We start from the raw sequence: 21,956 nt of genomic DNA, 5'->3' as shown, positions 1-21,956 counted from the left end.
AAAAATGCCCAGTGTCTTGGCCTCCACAACCGTCTGTAGCAATTCCATAGATTCACTACCCCGGCAAAAGAAATTCCTCATCTCTATACCTTTTCCATATAGCCCTACAATTCCAAATTTTTATCCAATTTTCTTTTCAAAGTTAATGTTTCCATCACCTTTTGTTTTTGACAACTACATCGATTATATTCTTTCTATTTATAGATTCTCTGCTAATGGAAACAATTTATTTGACAACACAGTCCACTTTGAAACACACTTCAATCTGCTCAAAAAAGTATTGCAGCTTCTCTACTAGATCCACATTACTAGGTTTTGCAAACCTATTATTCCAGTAAAGGTACAAAATACACTCTCCAAAACAATGATCGTCTCCCAAAAAGTCCCCAAAATTTGATACAATAGTATACCAGTGATTTAAAAGGGTTAGCCAAATCTCTGCTTTTATTACTGACAGCTAGATTCACAAGGTGAAAGGGCAAAAACAATTTGGCATATTCAGTTGTTTGTCCACAGTTAATGGTTTTCATCAAAACAATATCCAACAAACCTCTGCCATGGAAACCAAAGTACAGATCAAGTCTGTGATATTTGCAGTCAGCCTCAATTGAGCACATTGCTATCTGGCTATTAACTACTATCAAGGCTTGTCTGCATACCATAGACCCGGATCCATCAGAATGCTGAAAATATTTACATGACTAAGACAATTATATGACTGAACTTGTAATACAACTTCAAATGCAACCACACATATGCAAAAGCAACTAAAAACAGCATGCTGGAAGAACTCCATAGGACAATCAGCACCTGTTTTAAAGGGGAAGAGGGAAGTGATGCTACAAAGACTGGTAGATTTTAGTTGGAATTAGATTATATAGATTTGAAATCAATTGGATTACAAATATCAGCAATCAATGATTTACTAATTATGGACTACCTTTTTCCTACAGCAATCTAGTCAAACAGCTCCTATTGTTTTCCCAATATCCTGTAAAGTACTTTCTCTTAAATCCATGCTCAGTCCCTTTGGAAAGTCAACTTTTTCCACTCAAAGTTCACACTCAAAACTACAAAAATGGAGGAATGACCTCAACTGGACAGCACTACACATAGAACAGATGTATTCACTTGTCAAGTGTATTTGAAATGAATGGAAATGAAATGAATCTAATCCTCTGATTGCCCTTCTTGGTACCTTGGGTGACGGCAGACATGCATTTGAGTCCGACTAAACGTCGGACACTATCTTTTGCCTCTCTGTTGGCTAGACGCTTAGTTCTTCTCAGGTGGAGAGATATTGCTCACTCATGCTCAATGGCTTCATGACCCTTGAAAAAATTCATTATTCACTTCTCAATTCGGACATAAAGTTTCATAAGGTGTGGTGACCTTTTCTCGAATACTTTCATAACTCCTCTTTAGATTAAGTTTATTTTTTTTTGTAACCGTAATCCCTTACTTTCAGCTTTTTTTCCCTGCAAGTTTTATGGTTTCTTTTTGATGGGAATTACATTATAGTTTTGGTAGTAGGCATTATAAATTTTTTATATACATTTACAGCTCTTTGGGGTTGAATGCTCCGATTAATTTCTTATTTTTTTTTTTACATATTGTAATGGTTGGCCTGGAGTTTTGTAGTGGGAGGGTGGGGAGGATCCTAACTTTATATGATTTTATTTTGGGTGCTGTTTCCTTATTGTTATGAATTATATATTTGATACATTTATTTTGCACTGTATTAATCTTCATTTTGTTGTTGGGTGTTTTGTTTGTAGTTGTTTTGTAGAAACGCATTAAAAAAAAACAAATGGATAGCTGATGGGCAGTATAGCCAGAATCAGAATCAGGTTTATTATTACCGGCATGTGACATAAAATTTGTTCATTTAGCAGCAGCAGTTCAATGAAATACATAATAGAAGAGAAAAAAAAGTAAATAAATTACAATATACATACATTGAATAGATTTTAAAAAACATGAAAAAAAAACAGAAATACTGTATATTAAAAAAAGTGAGGTAGTATCCAAATGTTCAACGTCTATTTAGGAATTGGATGGCAGAGGGGAAGAAGCTGTTCTTGAATTGCTGACTGTGTGCTTCTGTACTTCCTATCTGATGGAAACAGCGAGAAAAGGGCTGGAGGTCCTTAATAATGGACTCTGCCTTTCTGAGACACCGCTCCCTGAAGATGTCCTGGGTACTTCTGAAAAGGGAGGGTGAGCAGCCAGCTGTCGTGGTGCATGTAAGTACTAACGATACAGGAAGAAAGCAGGATGAGGTCCTACAAGCTGAATTTTAAGGAGCTAGGAGATAAATTAAAGAGTAGGACCTCAAAGGTAATAATCTCAGGATTCTTACCAGTGCCACATGCTAGCCAGAGTTGGAATAGCAGGATAGCTAGAATGAATATTTGGCTTGAGCAGTGGTGTAGGAGGGAGGGTTTTAGATTCTTGGGGCATTGGAACCTCTTCTTGGGGAGGTGGGACCAGTACCATCCGGATGGTCTACATCTGGGCAGGGCTGGGATCAATGTCCTAGGGAGACTGTTTGCTAGTGCTGTTGGGGAGGTTTTAAACTAATATGGCAGGGGGATGGGAATCCACACAGAAAAGAAGGAAGTGATGCAGAGACCAAAGCTATAGTTAGTGAAGACAAAAGTAAGAGTAGAGTGCATCAAATTAAAAAGCAAAAATCGCATAGGTCACTAGATTCTAAAAAGACAATGAGTATAAGGGCACTTTATCTAAATGCCTGTAGTATTAGAAACAAGGTTAGTTAACTTGTGGCAGAGATCAGTACCAAGGCATATGATTTAGTGGCCATTACTGAAACCTGGTTGCAAGGCGGAGGTGACTGGGAATTAAATATCCAAGGGTATCGGGTACTATCAGGAAAGATAGGCAGGAAGGCAAAGGAGGTGGGGTGGCACTCTTAATTAAGGATGAGATCAAGGCAATTGTGAGAGACAATATAAGATCTACGGAGCAGAATATTGAGTCCATCTGGGGAGAGATTAAGAATAGTAAAGGGAAAAAAAAAAATCACTGATGGGTGTTGTCTATAGGCCACCTAATAAAAATATTGCAGTGGCAGAGGCGATTAACCAAGAAATAACTGAGGCTTGTAAGAACGGAACAGCAGTTGTCATGGCGGATTTTAACTTCCACATAGATTGGGTGAATCAGGTTGGTCAAGGAAGTCTTGAAGAGGATTTCATAGAATGCATCCGTGATGGCTTTCTTGAGCAGCATGTTAGAGAATCGACAAGGGAAAATGCTATCTTAGATCTAGTCCTGTGCAATGAGACAGCTAAGATTAACAATCTAGTAGTCAGGGATCCTCGTGGAAAGAGTGTTCATTGTATGTTTGAATTTTGCATACAGATGGAGGACGACATAGATCTAAAATTAGTGTATAATGCTTGAACAAGGAACACTACAACAGGATAAGGAAGGAGTTGGCTAATGTGGATTGGGAGCACAGGCTATTTGGTAGGACAGTTGAATAACAGCGGAACAAAAAGATTTTTCACAGTGCTCAACAGAAGTATATTCCAGTCAAAAGTAAGGACAGTAAGTGTGGGGAGAGCCAGCCTTGGATAACTAAGGAAATAAAAGATAGTATCAAATTAAAAGCTCATATATACCAAGTCGCAGAGAGTAGTAGGAGACTGGAGGATTGGGAAAACTTCACAAAGCAACAAAGAACAAGTAAACAAGAAATAAGGAAAGGGAAGATAGAGTATGGAAGTAAATTAGCACAAATATAAAAACAGATAGCAGAAGTTTAATAAATATATAAAGCGGAAGAGGGTGCTAAAGTCAATGTAGGCCCCTTAGAAGATGAGAAGGGGAAATTGATATTAGCTGATAAGGAAATGGCTGAGGCATTGAATGACTTTTGTGTCGGTTTTCACAGTGGAGGACACATCTAATATGCCAAAGAATGATGTTATGGACGAAATAGGAGGTGAGGACCTCGATAAAATCACTGTCACTAAAGAGATAGTGATCAGTAAACTAGAGGGCCTGAAGGTAGATAAGTCCCCTGGTCCTGATGGGATGCATCTCAGGGTGCTGAGGGAATTGGCAGAGGTTATAGTAGACATGTTGGTAATCATTTACCAAAATTCTCTAGACTCTGGGAAGGTCCCGGCGGGTTGGAAAACAACAAGGCCTTCATTGTTAGAGGGATTGAATTCAAGAGCAGGGAGGTCATGCTGCAACTATACAGGGTTCTGGTTAGGCCGCACCTAGAGTACTGCGTGCAGTTCTGGTCTCTATAATTGAGGAAGGATATACTGGCTTTGGAGGGAGTGCAGAGATTCCAGAGATGAAGGGGTTAACCTATAAGGAGAGATTGAGTCGCCTGGGACTATACTCTCTGGAATTCAGAAGAATGAGAGGGGATATTATAGAAAACATACAAAATTTTGAAAGGGATAGTTAAGATAGAAGTAGGAAAGTTGTTTCTATTGGTGGGTGAGACTAGAACTAGGGGACATTGCCTCAAGATTCGGGGAGAAGATTTAGGACGGAGATGAGGAGAAACTTTTTCCCAGAGAGTGGTAAATCTGTGGAATTCCCTGCCCAGGGAAGCAGTTGAGGCTTCCTCACTAAATACTTAAAGTACAGTTAGGTTTTTACATAGTAAGGGAATTAAGGGTTATGGGGAAAAGGCAGGTAGATGGAGCTGAGTATACAAACAGATCAGCCCTGATCTTATTGAATGGCGGGGCAGGCTCGATGGGCCAGATGGCTTAATCCTGCTCATTTTTCCCATGTTCTTATGTACTTTGTAGGTTAGTACCCAAGATGCAGCTGACTAGATTTACAATCCTCTGCAGCTTCTTTCAGTCTTGTGTTAGAGAGATAGCCAAGAGATAGTGTCTAAGCCTCTTAGACAGCAGAGTGATAGGGCTTTGGCTCAATGGGCTTAGGGGTAACGGGACGAGGCGAGGTAGGTTTACCGGTGTTATTTGCCGAAAGAAGGAAGTATGTGTGTGAGGCCAGTTTTCTGTGCTCGGTGTCAGATGTGAGAGGTCCTGGAGTCTCCCAGCCTCCCATACCTGCACCAGGTCTGTCAAACTGCAGTTCCTAAGGGACCGAGTTAGGGAACTGGAGATGCAGCTCGATGACCTTCACCTGGTCAGGAAGAGCAAGGAGGTGATAGAAAGGAATTATAGGCAGGTGGTTACACCGGGGCCACGGGAGACAGACAAGTGGGTTACAGTCAGCAGGGGGAAGGGAAAGAGGCAAGTACTAGAGAGTACTCCGTGGCTGTACCCCTTGACAATAAGTACTCCTGTTTGAATACTGTTGGGGGGGGGGGGGGGGAAAGACAGCCTATCTGGGGGAAGCAACAGTGGCCGTGCCTCTAGCACAGAGTCTGGCCCTGTGGCTCAGAGGGGTAGGGAAAGGAAGAAGGCAGTAGTGATAGGGGACTCTATAGTTAGGGGGGTTAGACAGGCGATTCTGTGGACGCAGGAAAGGAACATGGATGGTAGTTTGCCTCCCAGGTGCCAGGGTCTGGGATGTTTCTGATCGCGTTCACGATATCTTGAAGTGGGAAGGAGAACAACCAGAGGTCGTGGTACATATTGGTACCAATGACATAGGTAGGAAAAGGGAAGAGGTCCTGAAAAAAGACTACAGGGAGTTAGGAAGGATGTTGAGAAGCAGGACTGCAAAGGTAGTAATCTCGGGATTACTGCCTGTGCCACGCGACAGTGAGAATAGGAATAGAATGAGGTGGAGGATAAATGCATGGCTGAGGGATTGGAGCAGGGGATAGGGATTCAGATTTCTGGATCATTGGGACCTCTTTTGGGGCAGGTGTGACCTGTACAAAAAGGACAGGTTGCACTTGAATCCCAGGGAGACCAATATCCTGGCGGGGAGGTTAGCTAAGGCTACTGGGGACAGTTTGAACTAGAATTGTTGGGGGGGGGGTGGGAACCGAACTGAAGAGACTGGGGAAGAGGAGGTTGGCTCACAATTAGAGATAGCTTGTAGACAGTGCGAGAGGGAGGATAGGCAGGTAATAAAGAAGGGACGCACTCAGACCGAAGGTTTGAGGTGCGTCTATTTTAATGCAAGGAGTGTTGTGAAGAAAGCGGATGAGCTTAGAGCGTGGATCAGTACTTGAAAATATGATGTGGTGGACATTACAGAGACTTGGATGGCTCAGGGATAGGAATGGTTACTTCAAGTGCCGGATTTTAGATGTTTCAGAAAGGACGGAGGGAGGCAAAAGAGGTGGGGGCGTGGCACTGTTGATCAGAGATAGTGTCACGGCTGCAGAAGAGGTGAACACCATGGAGGGATTGTCTACAGAGTTTCTGTGGGTGGAGGTTAGGAACAGGAAGGGGGCAATAATTTTATGGGGTGTTTTTTTATAGGCTGCCCAATAGTAACAGGGATATCAAGGAGCAGATAGGGAAACACATCCTGGAAAGGTGTAATAATAACAGAGTTGTCGTGATGGGAGATTTTAATTTCCCAAATATCAATTAGCATCTCCCTGGAGCAAAGGGCTTAGGTGGGGTGAAGTTTGTTAGTTGTGTTCAGGGAAGTTTCTTCACATAATATGTAGATAAGCCTACAAGAAGAGAGACTGTACTTGATTTGGTATTGGGAAATGAACCTGGTCAGGTGTCAGATCTCTCAGTGGGAGAGCATTTTGGAGATAGTGATCATAATTCTATCTCCTTTACAATAGCATTGGAGAGAGATAGGAACAGACAAGTTAGAAAAGCGTTTATTTGGAGTAAGGGGAATTAGGAGGCTATCAGGCAGGAAATTGGAAGCTTAAATTGGAAACAGATGTTCTCAGGGAAAAGTATGGAAGAAATGTGGCAAATGTTCAGGGGATGTTTGTGTGGAGTTCTGCATAGGTATGTTCCAATGAGATAGGGAAGTTAGGGTAGGGTACAGGAACCGTGGTGTACATAGGCTGAAATAAATTTAGTCAAGAAGAAAAGCTTACGAAAGGTTCAGAGAGCTAGGTAATGTCACAGATCTAGAAGATTAAAAGGCTAATAGGAAGGAGCTTAAGAAGGTAATTAAGGAGCCAGAAGGGGCCATGAGAAGGCCTTGGCGGGCAGAATTAAGGAAAACCCCAAGGCATTCTAAAAGTATGTGAAGAGCAAGAGGATAAGACGTGAAAGAATAGGACCTATCAAGTGTGACAGTGGGAAAGTTTGTATGGAACCAGAGGAAATAGCAGAGGTACTTAATGAATACCTGTACTTTACTTCAGTATTCACTATGGAAAAGAATCTTGGTGATTGTAGTGATGACTTTCAGCAGATTGAAAAGCTTGAGCATGTAGATATTAAGAAAGAGGATGTGCTAGAACTTTTGGAAAGCATCAAGTTGGATAAATTGCCAGGACCAGATGAGATGTACCCCAGGCTACTATGGGAGGCGAGGGAGATTGCTGAGGCTCTGGTGATGATCTTTGCATCATCAATGGGGACGGGAGAGGTTCCAGAGGATTGGAGGGTTGCAGATGTTGTTTCTTTATTCAAGAAAGGGAGAAGAGATAGCCCAAGAAATTATAGACCAATGAGTCTTACCTCATTGGTTGGTAAGCTGATGGAGAAGATCCTGAGAGGCAGGATTTATGAACATTTGGAGAGGTATGTGATTAGGAATAGTCAGCATGGCTTTGTAAAGGGCAGATCGTGCCTTACAAGCCTGATTGAATTTTTTAGGATGTGACTAAATACATTGATGAAGGAAGAGCAGCAGATGTAGTGTATATGATGTCAGCAAGGCATTTGATAAGGTACCCCATGCAAGGCTTACTGAAAAAATAAGGAGGCATGGGATCTAATGGGACATTGCTTTGTGGATCCAGAAACGGCTTGCCCACAGATGGCAAAGAGTGGTTGTAGACGGGTCACATTCTGCATGGAGATTCGTCACCAGTGGAGTGTCTCAGGGATCTGTTCTAGGACCTTTACTCTTCCTGATTTTTATAAATGACCTGGATGAGTAAGTGGAGGGATGGGTTAGTAAGTTTGCTGATGACACAAAGGTTGAAGGTGTTGTGGATAGTGTGGAGGGCTGTCAGAGGTTACAGAGGGTCATTGATAGGATGCAAAACTGGGCTGAGAAGTGGCAGATGGAGTTTAACCCAGATAAGTGTGAAGTGGTTCATTTTGGTAGGTCAAATATGATGGCAGAATATAGTATTAATGGTAAGACTCTTGGCAGTGTGGAGGATCAGAAGGATCTTGGGGTCCAAGTCCATAGAACACTCAAAGCAGCTGTGCAGGTTGACTCTGTGGTTAAGAAGGCGTACGGTGTATTGGCTTTCATCAATCGTGGAACTGAATTTAGGAACCAAGAGGTAATGTTGCAGCTATATAGGACCTTGGTCAGACCCCACTTGGAGTACTGGGCTCAGTTCTGGTCGACTCACTACAGGAAGGATGTGGAAGCCATAGAAAGGGTGCAGAGGAGATTTACAAGGATGTTGCCTGGTTTTCTATGTTTCTAAGTCAGGAGAGGAGATAAGTGAGAAAGTCAGGAGAACAACTGCATATTGGGAACAGGATGGACATGTAGTCTTATAACTGGCTAAAGAAAACAGGGGGCATCCAGCTTAAATGAAAAATATGAAGATACTTTGAGGAGTTGACAGTAACAACTCCAAAGATTGCAAGGAAGGTAACTACCCTACATCTAGGTACATGTCAACAGTGATAGTGAAAGCAATCACTTAATGAATGTATTTGCACAAGTTAATAAAGCAGTTTGGAAACAGAGGTCCCATGGGATCGAGGCAAAACTGCAACTATTTTATCTAGAAATGTTGTCAGATGTTTTCAGACAAATATTGATGGAAAACACCACCATCAAACTAAATGTGGAATTCTATTACATTGGGGTTACCACCTCATTGAGGATCTATATTCACTAATATTTTTAATTTTTCCTCATACTCATGGCCAAATCTCAAAGTGCCTATGGAACCTACCTGGAATAATATACTGTTCTAAGCAGCAATGCCTGATACATCTGCCAAGACAATTGCAGTTCCCTTCAATCATACCCTCGGCATTTCCCCCATTTACAATCAAGAAGTCACATTTTCTGGGCCTATACACTAACACATCCACATGTTTCACAGACACTTGGAAAACTGTGTCTACAGCTTTACCCTTGCATTTGCCCATCTGGAAACACACCATCATTTCTTCAACATAATCAAGTCTAAATCCTGGAAGACAATACCAAACATTGTTGGAGTGCCTTCACTACCCCCTCTCAGGATCACTGGGAATAGGTGCTAAATGGTGTTGGTCGTATATCAAAAAAAATTACAACTTAAATATTTTCATTTATAGTTAAATGTGAGGCATTTGATCCTGAGGCATTAATTTTTAAACAAAATTCAGAATGCCAACACCAAGACACGAAAGTTCCAAATATATCAGAGTGATAACAAAGTGGTTAGCATGACATTATTACAGGTCAGAGTGTCAGAATTCAATCCTGGTGACCTCTGTAAGGAGTTTGTATGCCCTGTCGAATGTGTGTGTTTCCTCCGGGTGCTTCGGTTTCCTCCCACAGTCCAGACGTATTGGTTAGTAGGTTAATTGTTCATTGTAAATTGCTCCATGATTAGGCTAGCATTAAATCAGCACGGCTCAAAGGGTCTCTTCCGCATCGTATCTCTAAATAAACTAACTCAGCAAGCCAAGTTTGACTGGAATGTTGGAAGTGAGATAAATTTCACTGCCCCAGGACTAAATATTTTGCCATAATAATGTGGGAGGTGGAACAACTAATTTGTACATAGTACCTTCCCATAGACTTTGATTAAGTGGTGGTCAAAGCATAAATGTTGACCAAAACACTAGGAGTGATAGGAATTTTTAAATGTTTAATTTCTACAAGAGTGAGATACAGAGCTCAGTGCTGCATTTAAATTTCAATCTGGAATTATACTCCTTGCCAGAAGGAACTTGAACCCAAAATTCTAGAATGAAAAGTGGAAAGAAATAGACTGCTGCAAAAAGATCACCTGCAAAAATATAACTTAATTAAATTTTATGAGCTTGGTCTTCCTCTCTAAAAATTAAGAACTTTGTAAAAGCATCATCTAGGTACATAAAATGCAATATTCAAGTTATTTTCTTAAACTGTTCTTACCTCCATAAAGAGCTTGGCTTTTTGTAAACTGTAGTGTTTAAATGAATTCTTCTATATAAATGTAGCTCCTTTACAGAAAAACAAGAAATATTGTTTAAAAAAATGTAGTCATTCACTTAATCATTTTTACAGACTCTCTTTCATTGTCAGCTGTAAAGTGAATAAGTTTGTTTTCATAGACAGACTTTGGCTCGTAATCGTTTCCTGTGACATCTTTTTCAAAACAATGATGTACAATCTGTTAATCATATTCTTTTAATATTAAAGATTGGTCATAATTTGAAGATACAGGAGTGGTGAAGCCACTGTAGCAAATTATGAATGGAACGTAATTCTTTTTTTTCCTGTTTGTATCAGAACTGGTCATTTATCTGGAAATACAGAAAAGTGTTATGGAATTCTGAAAGCTGCAATGTTTCAAGAATTTGAGGTGCTGTTTCTCAGACTTACATTGGACTGAAGAAACATTTCAGAGGTTGGCCCACACATTATTACCCTTCACTACTGTAGTATACTGTTAGGCAGCATGATTCCAATACTCTAATAATGGACTGATGCAATTCCTGTGAATTAGGGTATGGTGCTCAATGGGGTAAAATTCAGAATCTGTCCTTTCAAATGCTCTTGACCACATTTCTCTATCCCATGGCCCAACTGAGATATCGCTGTCCCACTTTATGTACCTTCAGGCACAGTTAGATTTTGCCTTAACTATGATGACATCATAGCCTTTCCCCTTTGTTGATTGCAGCACTTAAATTGGTCATAAGCAATAGGCGATTGATTATGGTCATTAATCCATAACAAAAATGACAGAGACAGACCAAACAAAAAAGTGTAGATATTATACTGTGGAGTATCTAAAATATGGATTTATATCAGCAAAAATTCGCCAGCAACATCAAATGTGTCTGTAATGTGAAAATTACCCCCCCCCACTCCCACGAGGCAACAAAACCACCCAGGCTCCTTGAACATTTGATAAAGCAAACAAGAATGTGGCTAATTTTCAGTTACTTTGTGAAAGCTTTTAGAAATTTATACACCTCAAAACATGTTTGCAGCACTTTGCAATAAAAACATTTCATACAACATTTCAGTGTGGGAGGTTCTCAGTACGGTTTTGCATAAATTACCAGACCAACTAATTGAAGTGATTCCTCTTGGTGACAACTCTGTTCAAAAAATAAATGACTAAGAATGTGAAGGCACATAGTGCAAAAATTTTGGACAACAGTATTTGCTCTGCAGTTGGATGAATTAGCTGTCAGTCATCAGAACCTTGCTTCTTGATTATGTTTGTTTCATAAAAGATGAAAGCAACGGGTCAAGAGTTATTTGCAAGGGGATTAGAAACAGATACAAAGGGGGAGTCAATATTTTGATTTGTTGAACAAATTTTCAAAGAAAAGCAAGTTCTGCTCACCAACATTCTTGCTTTTGCAATTGACAGGGAACCATCAATGAAAGGATGCCACCGAGGGGTTATTACTTTCTTTTCAAAAAAGTGTACCATTCACTGTGTAATTCACAGACATGTTGATGCAAAAAACCCAACTGATCAGTGGCAAAGATCATTAAATAATACTATCAATGTGGTATATAAAATCAAGTCCCATACTCTCAATTCTTGACTATTGAGAGCTTTGTATTGAGAATGGTGAACAGTTTGCACGCTTGCTGTTACACACAGAATTCAAATGGCTCTCAAGATGAAACTGCCTGAGATGCTTTTATGTGCTTTTTGAAATTGTGATAAAATTCTTTGAAGACTTGAATGCTTCATTTAGTAATCACTCAAGAAAATTAGGCATGACATTGCTCATTTGTCAGAATTATTCACTAAGTTTTATGGAATGATTCTTCAGTTGTAAGGAAATTATATGGAATAAAGTCAAATCAGTTGCTCCACATTTCTGTCCAAGTTTTAACCTATGTAAGTGCAACACTGGCTGTCGTGAGCTTTCCAAATTCCTGAATATCTGAGTTGGAAGAGAAAGAATGAATATCAGATAATGATTTTCAAGTATTCTGTGCCTATCTGGATGAACTGCATAATGACTTGTAAGAGAGATTTCAGGATCTTCTCTCATTCCAAATTTCAGATTGAGTAATAAACCCATTCCTGAACACTTGTAATGAGGAATTAACAGGAAGGGAGAAGAACTGATATCACTGCAAAATGATTGAGATTTAAAAAAACAAAGAATTTTGATGCAAAAAGAAATCTCCGATTGCTATCCTGCACTATGCAACAGGTCAAGATCTTCTTTACTACCTTTCCAACATATTTAGTGGAGTAGTTTGAGTACAATCACCCAACTTCTTTCAAAGCAATGACACAAACTGCAAACTACTGAATGTGGGGAATTAAGGCTCCTGAGTGACATTCAGCCTGATATTAAGAAGCTGCTATCATTGCACCAAGCCCGTCCATTTCATTGAAAGGTGAAAAGGCAATGAAGTATGTTTAGTTGGACTACTAATATATGCTCTAAAATTGATGAAAATTGTTTTTACTGTAACTAAAGAATTTTATCTGTAGCTTTGAATCAGTTTTGAAATTATTTGTCATGGGTTCCAGTGACATCATCATCCAGAATGGCAGCCTAAAATAATAGCTCCAACAGAAAAACATTTATTTTGCCTCGTTAATCCACCAAATACAAGATCTCGCGAAAATATCTGAACTGGTAAGGGGGGCAAGAAAGGGGAAAAGGAACGGAGACAAAAAAAGGATCACTGCGGAGCCTGTGGATGAGAGGGTGCAACGAGCGGCTCTTCTACCTGTGCGCGTGGTGGTGAGGCTGACATTGTGCCTCATTCAGACAAAGCGGCAAATTTAATAAAAATTCTGGAAGAGATACGGGAATTCCAAAAAGACATAAAACAGCAACTAAATGATATCAAGTCAGAGCTCACCAACATTAATCAAAAAATAGCAGTGGCAGAGACACGAATTGAACAGGTGGAAGATCGCATTCAGAACGTGGAACGGATGCGAAGATGTTAAATGTGTTAAATCAACAAGAAAATAAACTACTTGACCAAGAAGGAAGGTTACGACGGAAGAATATCAGGGTATATAATGTTCCCGAAGGAGCAGAGGAGTTGTCCATGATGGAGTTTCCAGAAAAGTTATTATGGGACACACTGGAGATTCCTTCAACTACGAAACTCGACATTGAGAGAGCACACTGCGCGCTCGTCCCCAGACCTTCTGGAGACAGGGAAGATAAGCCATGGCCAATAGTGATTAGATTCCTTCGGTACAAAACCAAAGCAGAGATTCTGCGCAAGGCCTGGGGAAAGAAGGTGGTATTTTTGAATGGGAAATTGATATATTTTGATCAAGATTGCACCCCACTGATCCTGCAGAAACTTAAGGAATATTCTGAAGTGAAGCGAGTATTAAAGCAAAGAAGATTAGCTTCCAGACTCCGTACCCTGCTAAACTGCAAGTGTTTTATGAAGACAGAATGCAACTGTATCAGAGCGTGGAAGAGGCGACTGCAGACATGAAGGCCAGAGGGTTGCCCGTCAGTGTGATCAAACCAAGGGAAAGCCTGGCTGAGCAGCTATCCTGCTCTGCTTGGGAAATAGTGAGAGAATCGAGAAAGCAGGGGACGGGAGGAGGGCGAGAGAAGAATATCAGGAAGAGACTGAGTTTTCAGAAGACTGCCCTCACCTCCTCCAGAAGAGCCATAAGGTCTGACTAATTTCAAGTGCTGCTAAGCTAAACAGAAGCAAAGATAGATAGTGCTATACTTATCTTAATATTAGGATGTGGATTTTATATTACTCAATTATTTTTTTATTTTTTATTAATTCACTCCTCCCCCCCCCCCCCCCACTTAAATGACAATATATACATGGCAGGAATGCACAGGGGAATCTTTTCTGTGTAATGGACATGGATTTTTTCACTTACTTTTATGGGTACTGCAGTGGGGGCCCTCAACTCACAGGCAGGAGAGGCTATCCCCCACGGCTAGACGTTTCCTCTAGCTCAACCCAGGGTCATCTACTACAGACTTCAATAGATGGAATCACACCTTCGTTACCTTTCTTTTTATTCATGTTTCTTGGTTCTTATTTGTTCAGGGAGTAGATCTATTAAGTTTTACTCTGCTAATTTTAATGAGATACTGACAGATAAATACACATGGCTAAGGACAAAGTAAAATTCATTTCTTTTAATGTCAATGGGCTGTTAAATCCAATCAAACACAATAAAATTATATCAAAAATGAAGAAAGAACAAGCCCATGTAGTATATTTACAGGAAACTCACTTAAGTGATAATGAGCATGGAAAACTAAACAGAATGGGCTTCATTAATTTGTTTTTCTCCTCATATAAATCAGGACATAGGAGAGGAGTTGCTATTCTCATCTCAAGCAACTTAAATTTTGAAAAAGTATTCAAAATGGGAGATAAAGAGGGCAGATATATTCTGGTAAGGGGAAATATAGACAGAAATTCAGTTACTCTATTGAATATATATGCACCCCCAGGAAGAGATATTAGTTTCTTCCAGAAAATTACTAATATTATGGTAACGGAAATAGAAGGTCTCTTGATATGTGGGGGAGACTTAAATTTACAATTACAACCAAGGTTAGACTCTTCCAACAGAAAAACCTATAAACCAAAGTCCTTACATAAGAAAGTTAACACACTTTTTCAGGATGTTGATCTAATTGATATATGGAGGGACCTTTTCCCTGACAGAAGAGATTACACTCATTATTCTGCACCCCCCCCCCCCAATTCTGTATATACAAGAATAGACTATTTCATAACATTTGGAAAAGATAAAGTCAAAATAAACACCTATGGAATTGGGACAATAGAAGTAATTGACCATGCACCTATATATTTATCTATTCATTTTGACCTACAACCAAAGAATACTATTTGGAAACTAAATTCAAGTCTACTCAATGATCTCTATTTTAAGGAACAAATTAAAAAAGAAATCGGTTTTTACTTAGAATTCAATGATAATGGAGAGGTTTCACCTCCCATTCTATGGGATACTCTGAAGGCTGTCTCAAGAGGGAAAATTATAGCCATATCTTCATATAAGAAAAAGATAAGGAATTAAACATTAGAGGAGTTACAAAATAAGCTAAAAGGAATTAGAAACAAAAACACTAATTGAGTTTGGCACAGGATATATTAGAGGAAATTAAAAAAAATCAGGAATGAAATTAATAGCTTGGCTACACAAGAAATCAGGAATAATTTAATGTTTCTGAAACAGACACACTATGAAAATGGATCTAAATCTATGAAAATACTGGCGTGGAAACTGAAAAAAAAATAGCACAAAATACAATTCATAGAATTAGGGATCCAAGAACAAAAGTGATAAAAAGTAAGCTAAATGAAATTCAAGAAGCTTTAGAAGTGTTTTATAAAACTCTATATTCCAAAGTTCCAGGGGGAAGCATAACCCAAAATGACACCTTCCTGAATTCTCTAGTTACCCACTTTAAGCGAAGAACAAAATAGAACGATGAATGCTGACATAACTGAAGTTGAACTAAAAACTGCAATTAGTAGGCTTAAATTAAGCCAGTCACCAGGATCAGATGGATATATGGCAGAGTGGTACAAAGAATTTAAAAATGAGTTAATTCCTGTCTTACTCCCCACACTGAACTGGGCTCTAAAAAAAGTGCAAATGCCACCCTGCTGGAAGGAGGCAATAATCTCAGCTATACTGAAAGAAAGCAAGGATAAAATGGAATGTGGGTCATTTAGACCAATATCTGTTCTTAATGTGGATTATAGATTATTTACTTCCATCATGACCAAACGATTAGAGGAGTTACTACCCACACTGATACATAATGATCAGACAGGTTTTATACAACAACGCCGAACACAAGACAATATATGAAGGACACTTCACATTATGGATCATATACAAAAAAAAATTGAAGCTATAGTGATAAGCGTGGACGCTGAAAAAGCATTTGATTCGGTTAATTTGTATTTTCTTTACAAAGTTTTACATAGATTTGGTTTACATGACAGAATTATTAGAAACTGTACAGGCACCATATGACAATCCTACTGCTAGGATTAAAATCAATGGATATTTATCAAATAGTTTTACCCTAGAAAGAGGCACGAGACAGGGTTGTGCATGGTCACCGCTACTCTTCACATTATATCTGGAACCATTAGCTCAATACATCAGACAAAATGAAGATATCAGGGGAATTGCTATTACAGGGACAGAGCATAAATTGGCCTGTTACACGGATGACATTTTGATCTGTCTAGGGCAACCAACATACTCTTTATCTAAACTGATGCAATCCTTTGAACAATATGGTCGATTATCAGGATATAAGATCAACAGAGGTAAAACCCAATTTCTTTCATATAACTATAGCCCACCAAGATAAATTGAAAGTAGATATCCCTGGGCATGGCAAACAGAGTCTTTCAAATACTTGGGCATCATTATGCCAAAAGATTTGGCAAAATTATCAGAAAGCAATTTATATAAAAGCCTATATATTAAAAAAAATTAAGATATAACAAGATGGAACCTAATTCATTTTTTTTAGTCTCAGTTCAAGGATTGAATCCATTAAAATGAATATACTGCCCAGACTGTTATATCTCTTTCAGACCCTACCAATAGAGATTAACCAAAATAAATTCCATGAATGGAGCAAAATGTTATCAAGATATATATGGAAAGGTAAAAGGCCTAGAGTTAGTCTCAAAACTTTGCAATTAGCCAAGGAAAAGGGGGGATGGGGCCTACCTTCTTTTATAGATTATTATTTTGCAGCACAGTTGAGAGCTGTGATATGCTGGTGCAACCCGTCATATGACGCTCAATGGAAAAACATTGAAGAGAGGATTCTTTCCATCTCCATACAGGCAATTCTGGCTGATAACAACCTACAAAGTTACATAAATACTATTGATAACCCATGGGTGAAATGGACTCTTAAAATATGGAAAACCATTATAAATGAATATAAACTAGAGGGAGATACTGCAATTCTTAAATGGTGTGCATATGACTCTGATATTATGCCGAATAAACTGGATGCTAGATTTAAGGACTGGACAGCTAAAGGAATAACAGTTCTTTGTTATAGAATGAAAGGAGGAACACTGTTCAGTTTTGAAATGCTTAAAGAGAAACACTTACTAGAAAAACAAGACTTTTATCAGTATTTACAGATGCAACAGTATGTTAATAGGAGGGTTAAAAATGTAACCAAGTACATGTTTGATAGAGCTATTCAGAAAAGCATATTATTCAGATAATGGTAGTAGAATCATTTCAAGCGTGCATATGGGTTTGTCAAATCTTAAAGCTCATTCGACTTCATACATTAAAACAAAATGGGAGAAGGAAGGAGGGGTAAGTATATCTGAGGAAGAATAGACAATAATATGGAGGTATCAATGGAAGTGTACCAGTTCACAGAAATGGAGGGAGTTTGGATGGAAAAACTTGATAAGATATTTTATTACACCCTCTCAGAAATCCCATTATGATAGTAACCTCCCTGTTTGCCGGAGAAATTGTGGAAATCAAAATGCAAACCATTATATTTTCTGGGGATGCCCTGTTATCAAAGACTATTGGAGTGGGATACATAATGCCCTACAAGACATCTTTAAATTTGAAATACCCTTAGAAAGTAAGACCATATATTTTGGGTATATACCTCAAGAATGGTTGAAAAGAGTTAAATATTTAATGAACATACTGTTGGTGGCCGGTAAAAAAACTCTTACCAGGAAATGGCTATCACTGGAGAGCCCAACTCTAAACGCGTGGATGGAAATTACAATGGACATTTACAAAATGGAGAAGATAACAGCATTTGTTAATCATAAGTTGGAACAATTTGATTCATACTGGGAAAATGGTTTAATTACATAATACCTCATAGGCCTGATTTTATTCTCACAAATCAAAGAATATGTTGTAAAAAAAAATCACTCCCTACCAGTACATAGTTGTCTCCTTTTGCTTGTTCTTTCTTTCCTGTTTTTTATAAGTGTATACCTCAGATAAATATTAAGCGGAGATTTGTGGCAAATATGACTATATGATACATATGTATAGTATCTGAAATACATCTTATGGAAATGTTTATTTGATGATGAACTTCAATAAAAGAAAATTCCAAAAAAAGAAATTATTTGTTATTACTTTGAACTTACAGTTCCTATTTTCTTTCTCTGTGCACCATAAATCAAAATTCTTTTTAGTTTTAAAGTAATGGCAAAAAAAGGAAGATAGGGCATGGGGATTGTTGTCTGAGGGGACCAAGGGGCAGTAACCCAAAGTTTTGAAACCATTGGTTTAGACACTTCTTAAATGAGGTCAATGACTGCTTTCATCACTCTGACAGTGTATTTCAGTTATTCACCACCCTCTGGTGAAAGAAGATTCTCTCCAGACCTGAACCTCCCCCCCTTAGCCCCTACTCTACACTCAAATGCTCTAATTTTATTTACTTATGGTATGGGGTAAGTTTCCTGAATTCTACCTTATCCATATCCCTCAATTCTGTATACCTCTTAACCACCTCCACTCCAGGGAGAATGGATCCATATTCTTCTCATAATTGAGACACTTCCATTCCAGTGAATCTGTTCTGCTCCATCTGGTGCAGCATCACATCTTTCCTATGATGTGGTGACCAGAAATGCATGAAGTACTCCAAAATCTCTGACCAAGGTTTCAAAAAGTTTGTACAACATCCTTCCATTCATTACCCCAACTACTGAAGGTCAGCATTCCCATATATGCCTTTTAAAAATCACAATCTACCTGCACTGCCACCTTCAGGAATTTTGGATTTGCACAGCAATGTCAAACTTCCTCAATACCCCTTAGGACCTGACTCTAGACAAGATCTGCTATTGGATTACTCCCTGCCCCTCAAAGTGATCATTAATACGGTCCCTCAATTGCATCCCTATAACTTCCCTCAAATGACAATAGGCTCACAGGCCTGCAATTCTCAGTCTTTTTTCTTCTGCACTTCTTAGAAAAGAAGGGGGGAAAGAGGTAAAAACAATCGCTGTCCTCTAGTCATCTTCCTTGTGTCCAGTGAAGATTTAAAAATCTCTGCTACAGCTGCAGAAATCTCCTGTAACAGTTAAAGAAAAATCTTACCTAGTCCTGGGGAATTATCCACCTTTTAGGTCAATAAGGGATCAGATTTCTATTTGTTTCACCTAGTTCTCCAACTACCATGCCTGTTTCCTTTGTGAATACATATGAAAATGTTCTGAAGAGGGGAGTAAAATCAGAATGAGAAGCAACAGGACTAGGGAGTCCTCATGTATGATTCCATAAAAGTTGTCTTGCAGCTTGAGCCTGTGTTAAGATAGGCAATTCATTTTGAGAGGACGAGAATATAAAAGCAATGATGTAATGTTGAGGCTTTATAGAGCATTGGTCAGACTGCACTTGGAGATTGAGGGTAGTTTTTGGCCCCTTATCCAAGAATTATAGAAAGTCCAGAGAAGGTTCACGAGAATGATCCCAGAAATGAAAGGATTAATGTACGAGGAGTGTTGATGGCTCTGTCCCTCTACTCACTGGGGAGCTTAGAAAAAATGAGGGGTGAATATCATTGAACTCTACTGAATATTTATAAGGTAGTTATTGTTAGCAGTGAACTGTGATGCTCATAGCCCACAAATAAATTACATTCCTCAGTGCCATGCATGGACCATTTGACCGCCATTTCCCTCTTACATAATGAAAACTATTCGTGGTCTACTTCCATTATTAATTTCGTTATTGTCATCTCAGCAATTCATTTTGCATTACAATCTTTGCAGTATCGTTGTTGTATGATACTTGTTCTGTTTACTCTATGAACTTTACACAAGCGATGAACTTCAGTGCACCTTTGACGACAATAAACTAATCTGAGCCTGAATCTTCGCAGACGTCAGGTCTGACTATGAGGCTTTGCCCCAGTTCGCACTAACCGAAAGCACGGACCGTGGTTATACCACAAACGCCGGTGGCAGCATAATGACCTTGCCCTTGTTTCAACCCCACCCCAATCGCCCCCTTTGTTCTCACCTTGCCGAGGGCGCGCCCACCATCTCCGGCCACGAGCAGCTCGGTCGGACGGCCCCGGTAGCCGTTAAAAACGCCGCATCCACTCAAAACCCCTCCCGCCAACAGCTGCTTTCCATTCCACATGCACCGACGGCTCAACGACAGCGCCATCTTTTACCGGCCTCTGTCCTTAAAGCCGGCGAAGGAGCCTGGGAGCGCGGGCTCGACCAAATCATAGTGGGCATTTTCTTTATTTTAATCGCTGCAATGTCTAGAACAACCTAACTAGGAATTTAAAAAATCTATATTGTTTTAAAAAATCGGAGTGATTTTTTTTAAAGGTTGAACGGTCATGCAGTTTCACCCGGAACTTATTCTGGTTAGTAGGTCACTCTGAGTGGAGTTCGCTCTTGTTGTGGTTTCTATGTGATGTTGCTTTTGGCGTAGCTCCTCTTTTTGCCGTGATTTATTTCAAAACTGTCCTTTGTGACAAATCGTTACTCATACTGAGTATTTTATTGAATCAACTTACTACTTGGAATTTCATGGTGTCAATTAATGTTTATATTTTTCTCTTAAGAAAAATCAAAATCACCAACAGTGAATTTTTTTTCGTGCTGGTGAGTGCCCTAGCCAGACATCGTTCAAGATGTGCATCTGTTGGTTCCTGTTAAAATGAGACGAATGAATTTTCAGAGGACTCTGGCTGGAACAATGCTCAAACATGGTCTAATGAAGATTCTTCTGTGGTTGCTTTCTGTATCAACCATTGGGATTTTCTCTCAAGGAGGAAGTACAGACTTTGAAGCTGCTGCTGTGTCTGAATGCAGTTCAGTTGATAGTAATTTTTATTCTATTAAGGGTGATGATACTTTGGGTTACAACAAAGTTAATCATAAAAGGTCATCAATGGATGGGTGGAATTTAACTTCACAGAAGTTATTAGGTAAAGTAAGTAATTTTGTATGCGTTATAGTATAAATATTAAAGTAAGTCAAATTTTTAAGGGCCTAGAATAGTTAGGAGGTCAATATAACAGCACTTTATATTGACCTATGTTGGAGAAAAATGTTTTGCAATATTATAAAGATGATGAGTGAATTGGTACATTTTGGAAAATATTTGTGGCTTCTGCCAAGCTCTTTTCACCAATTATCCATGTCTATATTCATATACCCACCTCAGCTCAGTGTGAAAACCTTGTCACTCAGATTCCCTTTAAGCCTACGGCCTCTAGTTTTAGAATCCCCTACACTGGGGAAAAAGTCGGCATTCAAATGACTGAATTATAGAGTGAGGTTGAGCAGTCACCTTATTTATACCCCTTCATGATTTTGCATATTTCTGTAAGGTCACTCCTCAGTCTCCTGTGCAGCAGAGAAAACATCCACAGCTTAACCATTCTTTCCTTGTAACTTAAACCCTCTATTCCCAGCAATGACCTTCTAAATCTTATATACACCCTTTCTAACTTAATCACATCCTCCCATAAGACAGGCAACCAAAACTATGCTCTATAGTCCAAGTGTAATCTCACCAACACCTTGTACAGTTGCAACATGTCTCAACTCTTGTATTCAATGCCCTGACCAATGAAAGCAAGTATGCTTCATTTACCTGTATCGCCACTTTCAGGAAATTATGTGTTTGTACCTGAAGTTCTATTTTACAACACCTCAGGACCCTGCCATTTGGGTAGATCCTG

At 39.2% G+C, this 21,956-nt stretch overlaps 2 protein-coding genes across 5 annotated transcripts in view; one reads left to right on the top strand and one right to left on the bottom strand.

Moving 5' to 3' along the window:
- pdss1 (prenyl (decaprenyl) diphosphate synthase, subunit 1) overlaps positions 1 to 20,434 on the bottom strand; it is a 40,820-nt gene extending 20,386 nt beyond the window's left edge. The window contains exons 1-2 of one of the 2 annotated variants that reach the window (XM_073054700.1): positions 20,273 to 20,434; positions 10,171 to 10,238 (exon numbers count right to left, since the gene is read on the bottom strand). In XM_073054700.1, the coding sequence (XP_072910801.1) occupies positions 10,171 to 10,238; positions 20,273 to 20,422 (218 nt within the window). In that variant the 5' untranslated portion in view covers positions 20,423 to 20,434. Of the gene's footprint in view, positions 1 to 10,170; positions 10,239 to 20,272 lie in introns of those variants that run through there. The other variant, XM_073054701.1, reaches the window with a different exon arrangement.
- Positions 20,435 to 20,644: 210 nt separating this feature from the next.
- Positions 20,645 to 21,956, top strand: part of LOC140732281 (protein adenylyltransferase SelO-like) — a 73,202-nt gene continuing 71,890 nt past the window's right edge. For 2 of the 3 annotated variants that reach the window (XM_073054687.1, XM_073054686.1), the window contains exon 1: positions 20,645 to 21,197. In XM_073054687.1, coding sequence (XP_072910788.1) covers positions 20,927 to 21,197 — 271 coding nt within the window. In that variant the 5' untranslated portion in view covers positions 20,645 to 20,926. The remainder of the gene's footprint in view (positions 21,198 to 21,956) is intronic. The other variant, XM_073054688.1, reaches the window with a different exon arrangement.

Source organism: Hemitrygon akajei, chromosome 8 (genome assembly GCF_048418815.1).
Source record: "Hemitrygon akajei chromosome 8, sHemAka1.3, whole genome shotgun sequence".
NCBI lineage: Eukaryota > Metazoa > Chordata > Chondrichthyes > Myliobatiformes > Dasyatidae > Hemitrygon > Hemitrygon akajei.
The sequence above is the reverse complement of the archived record's forward strand: the minus strand, read 5'-3'. Positions and strand labels throughout refer to the sequence as shown.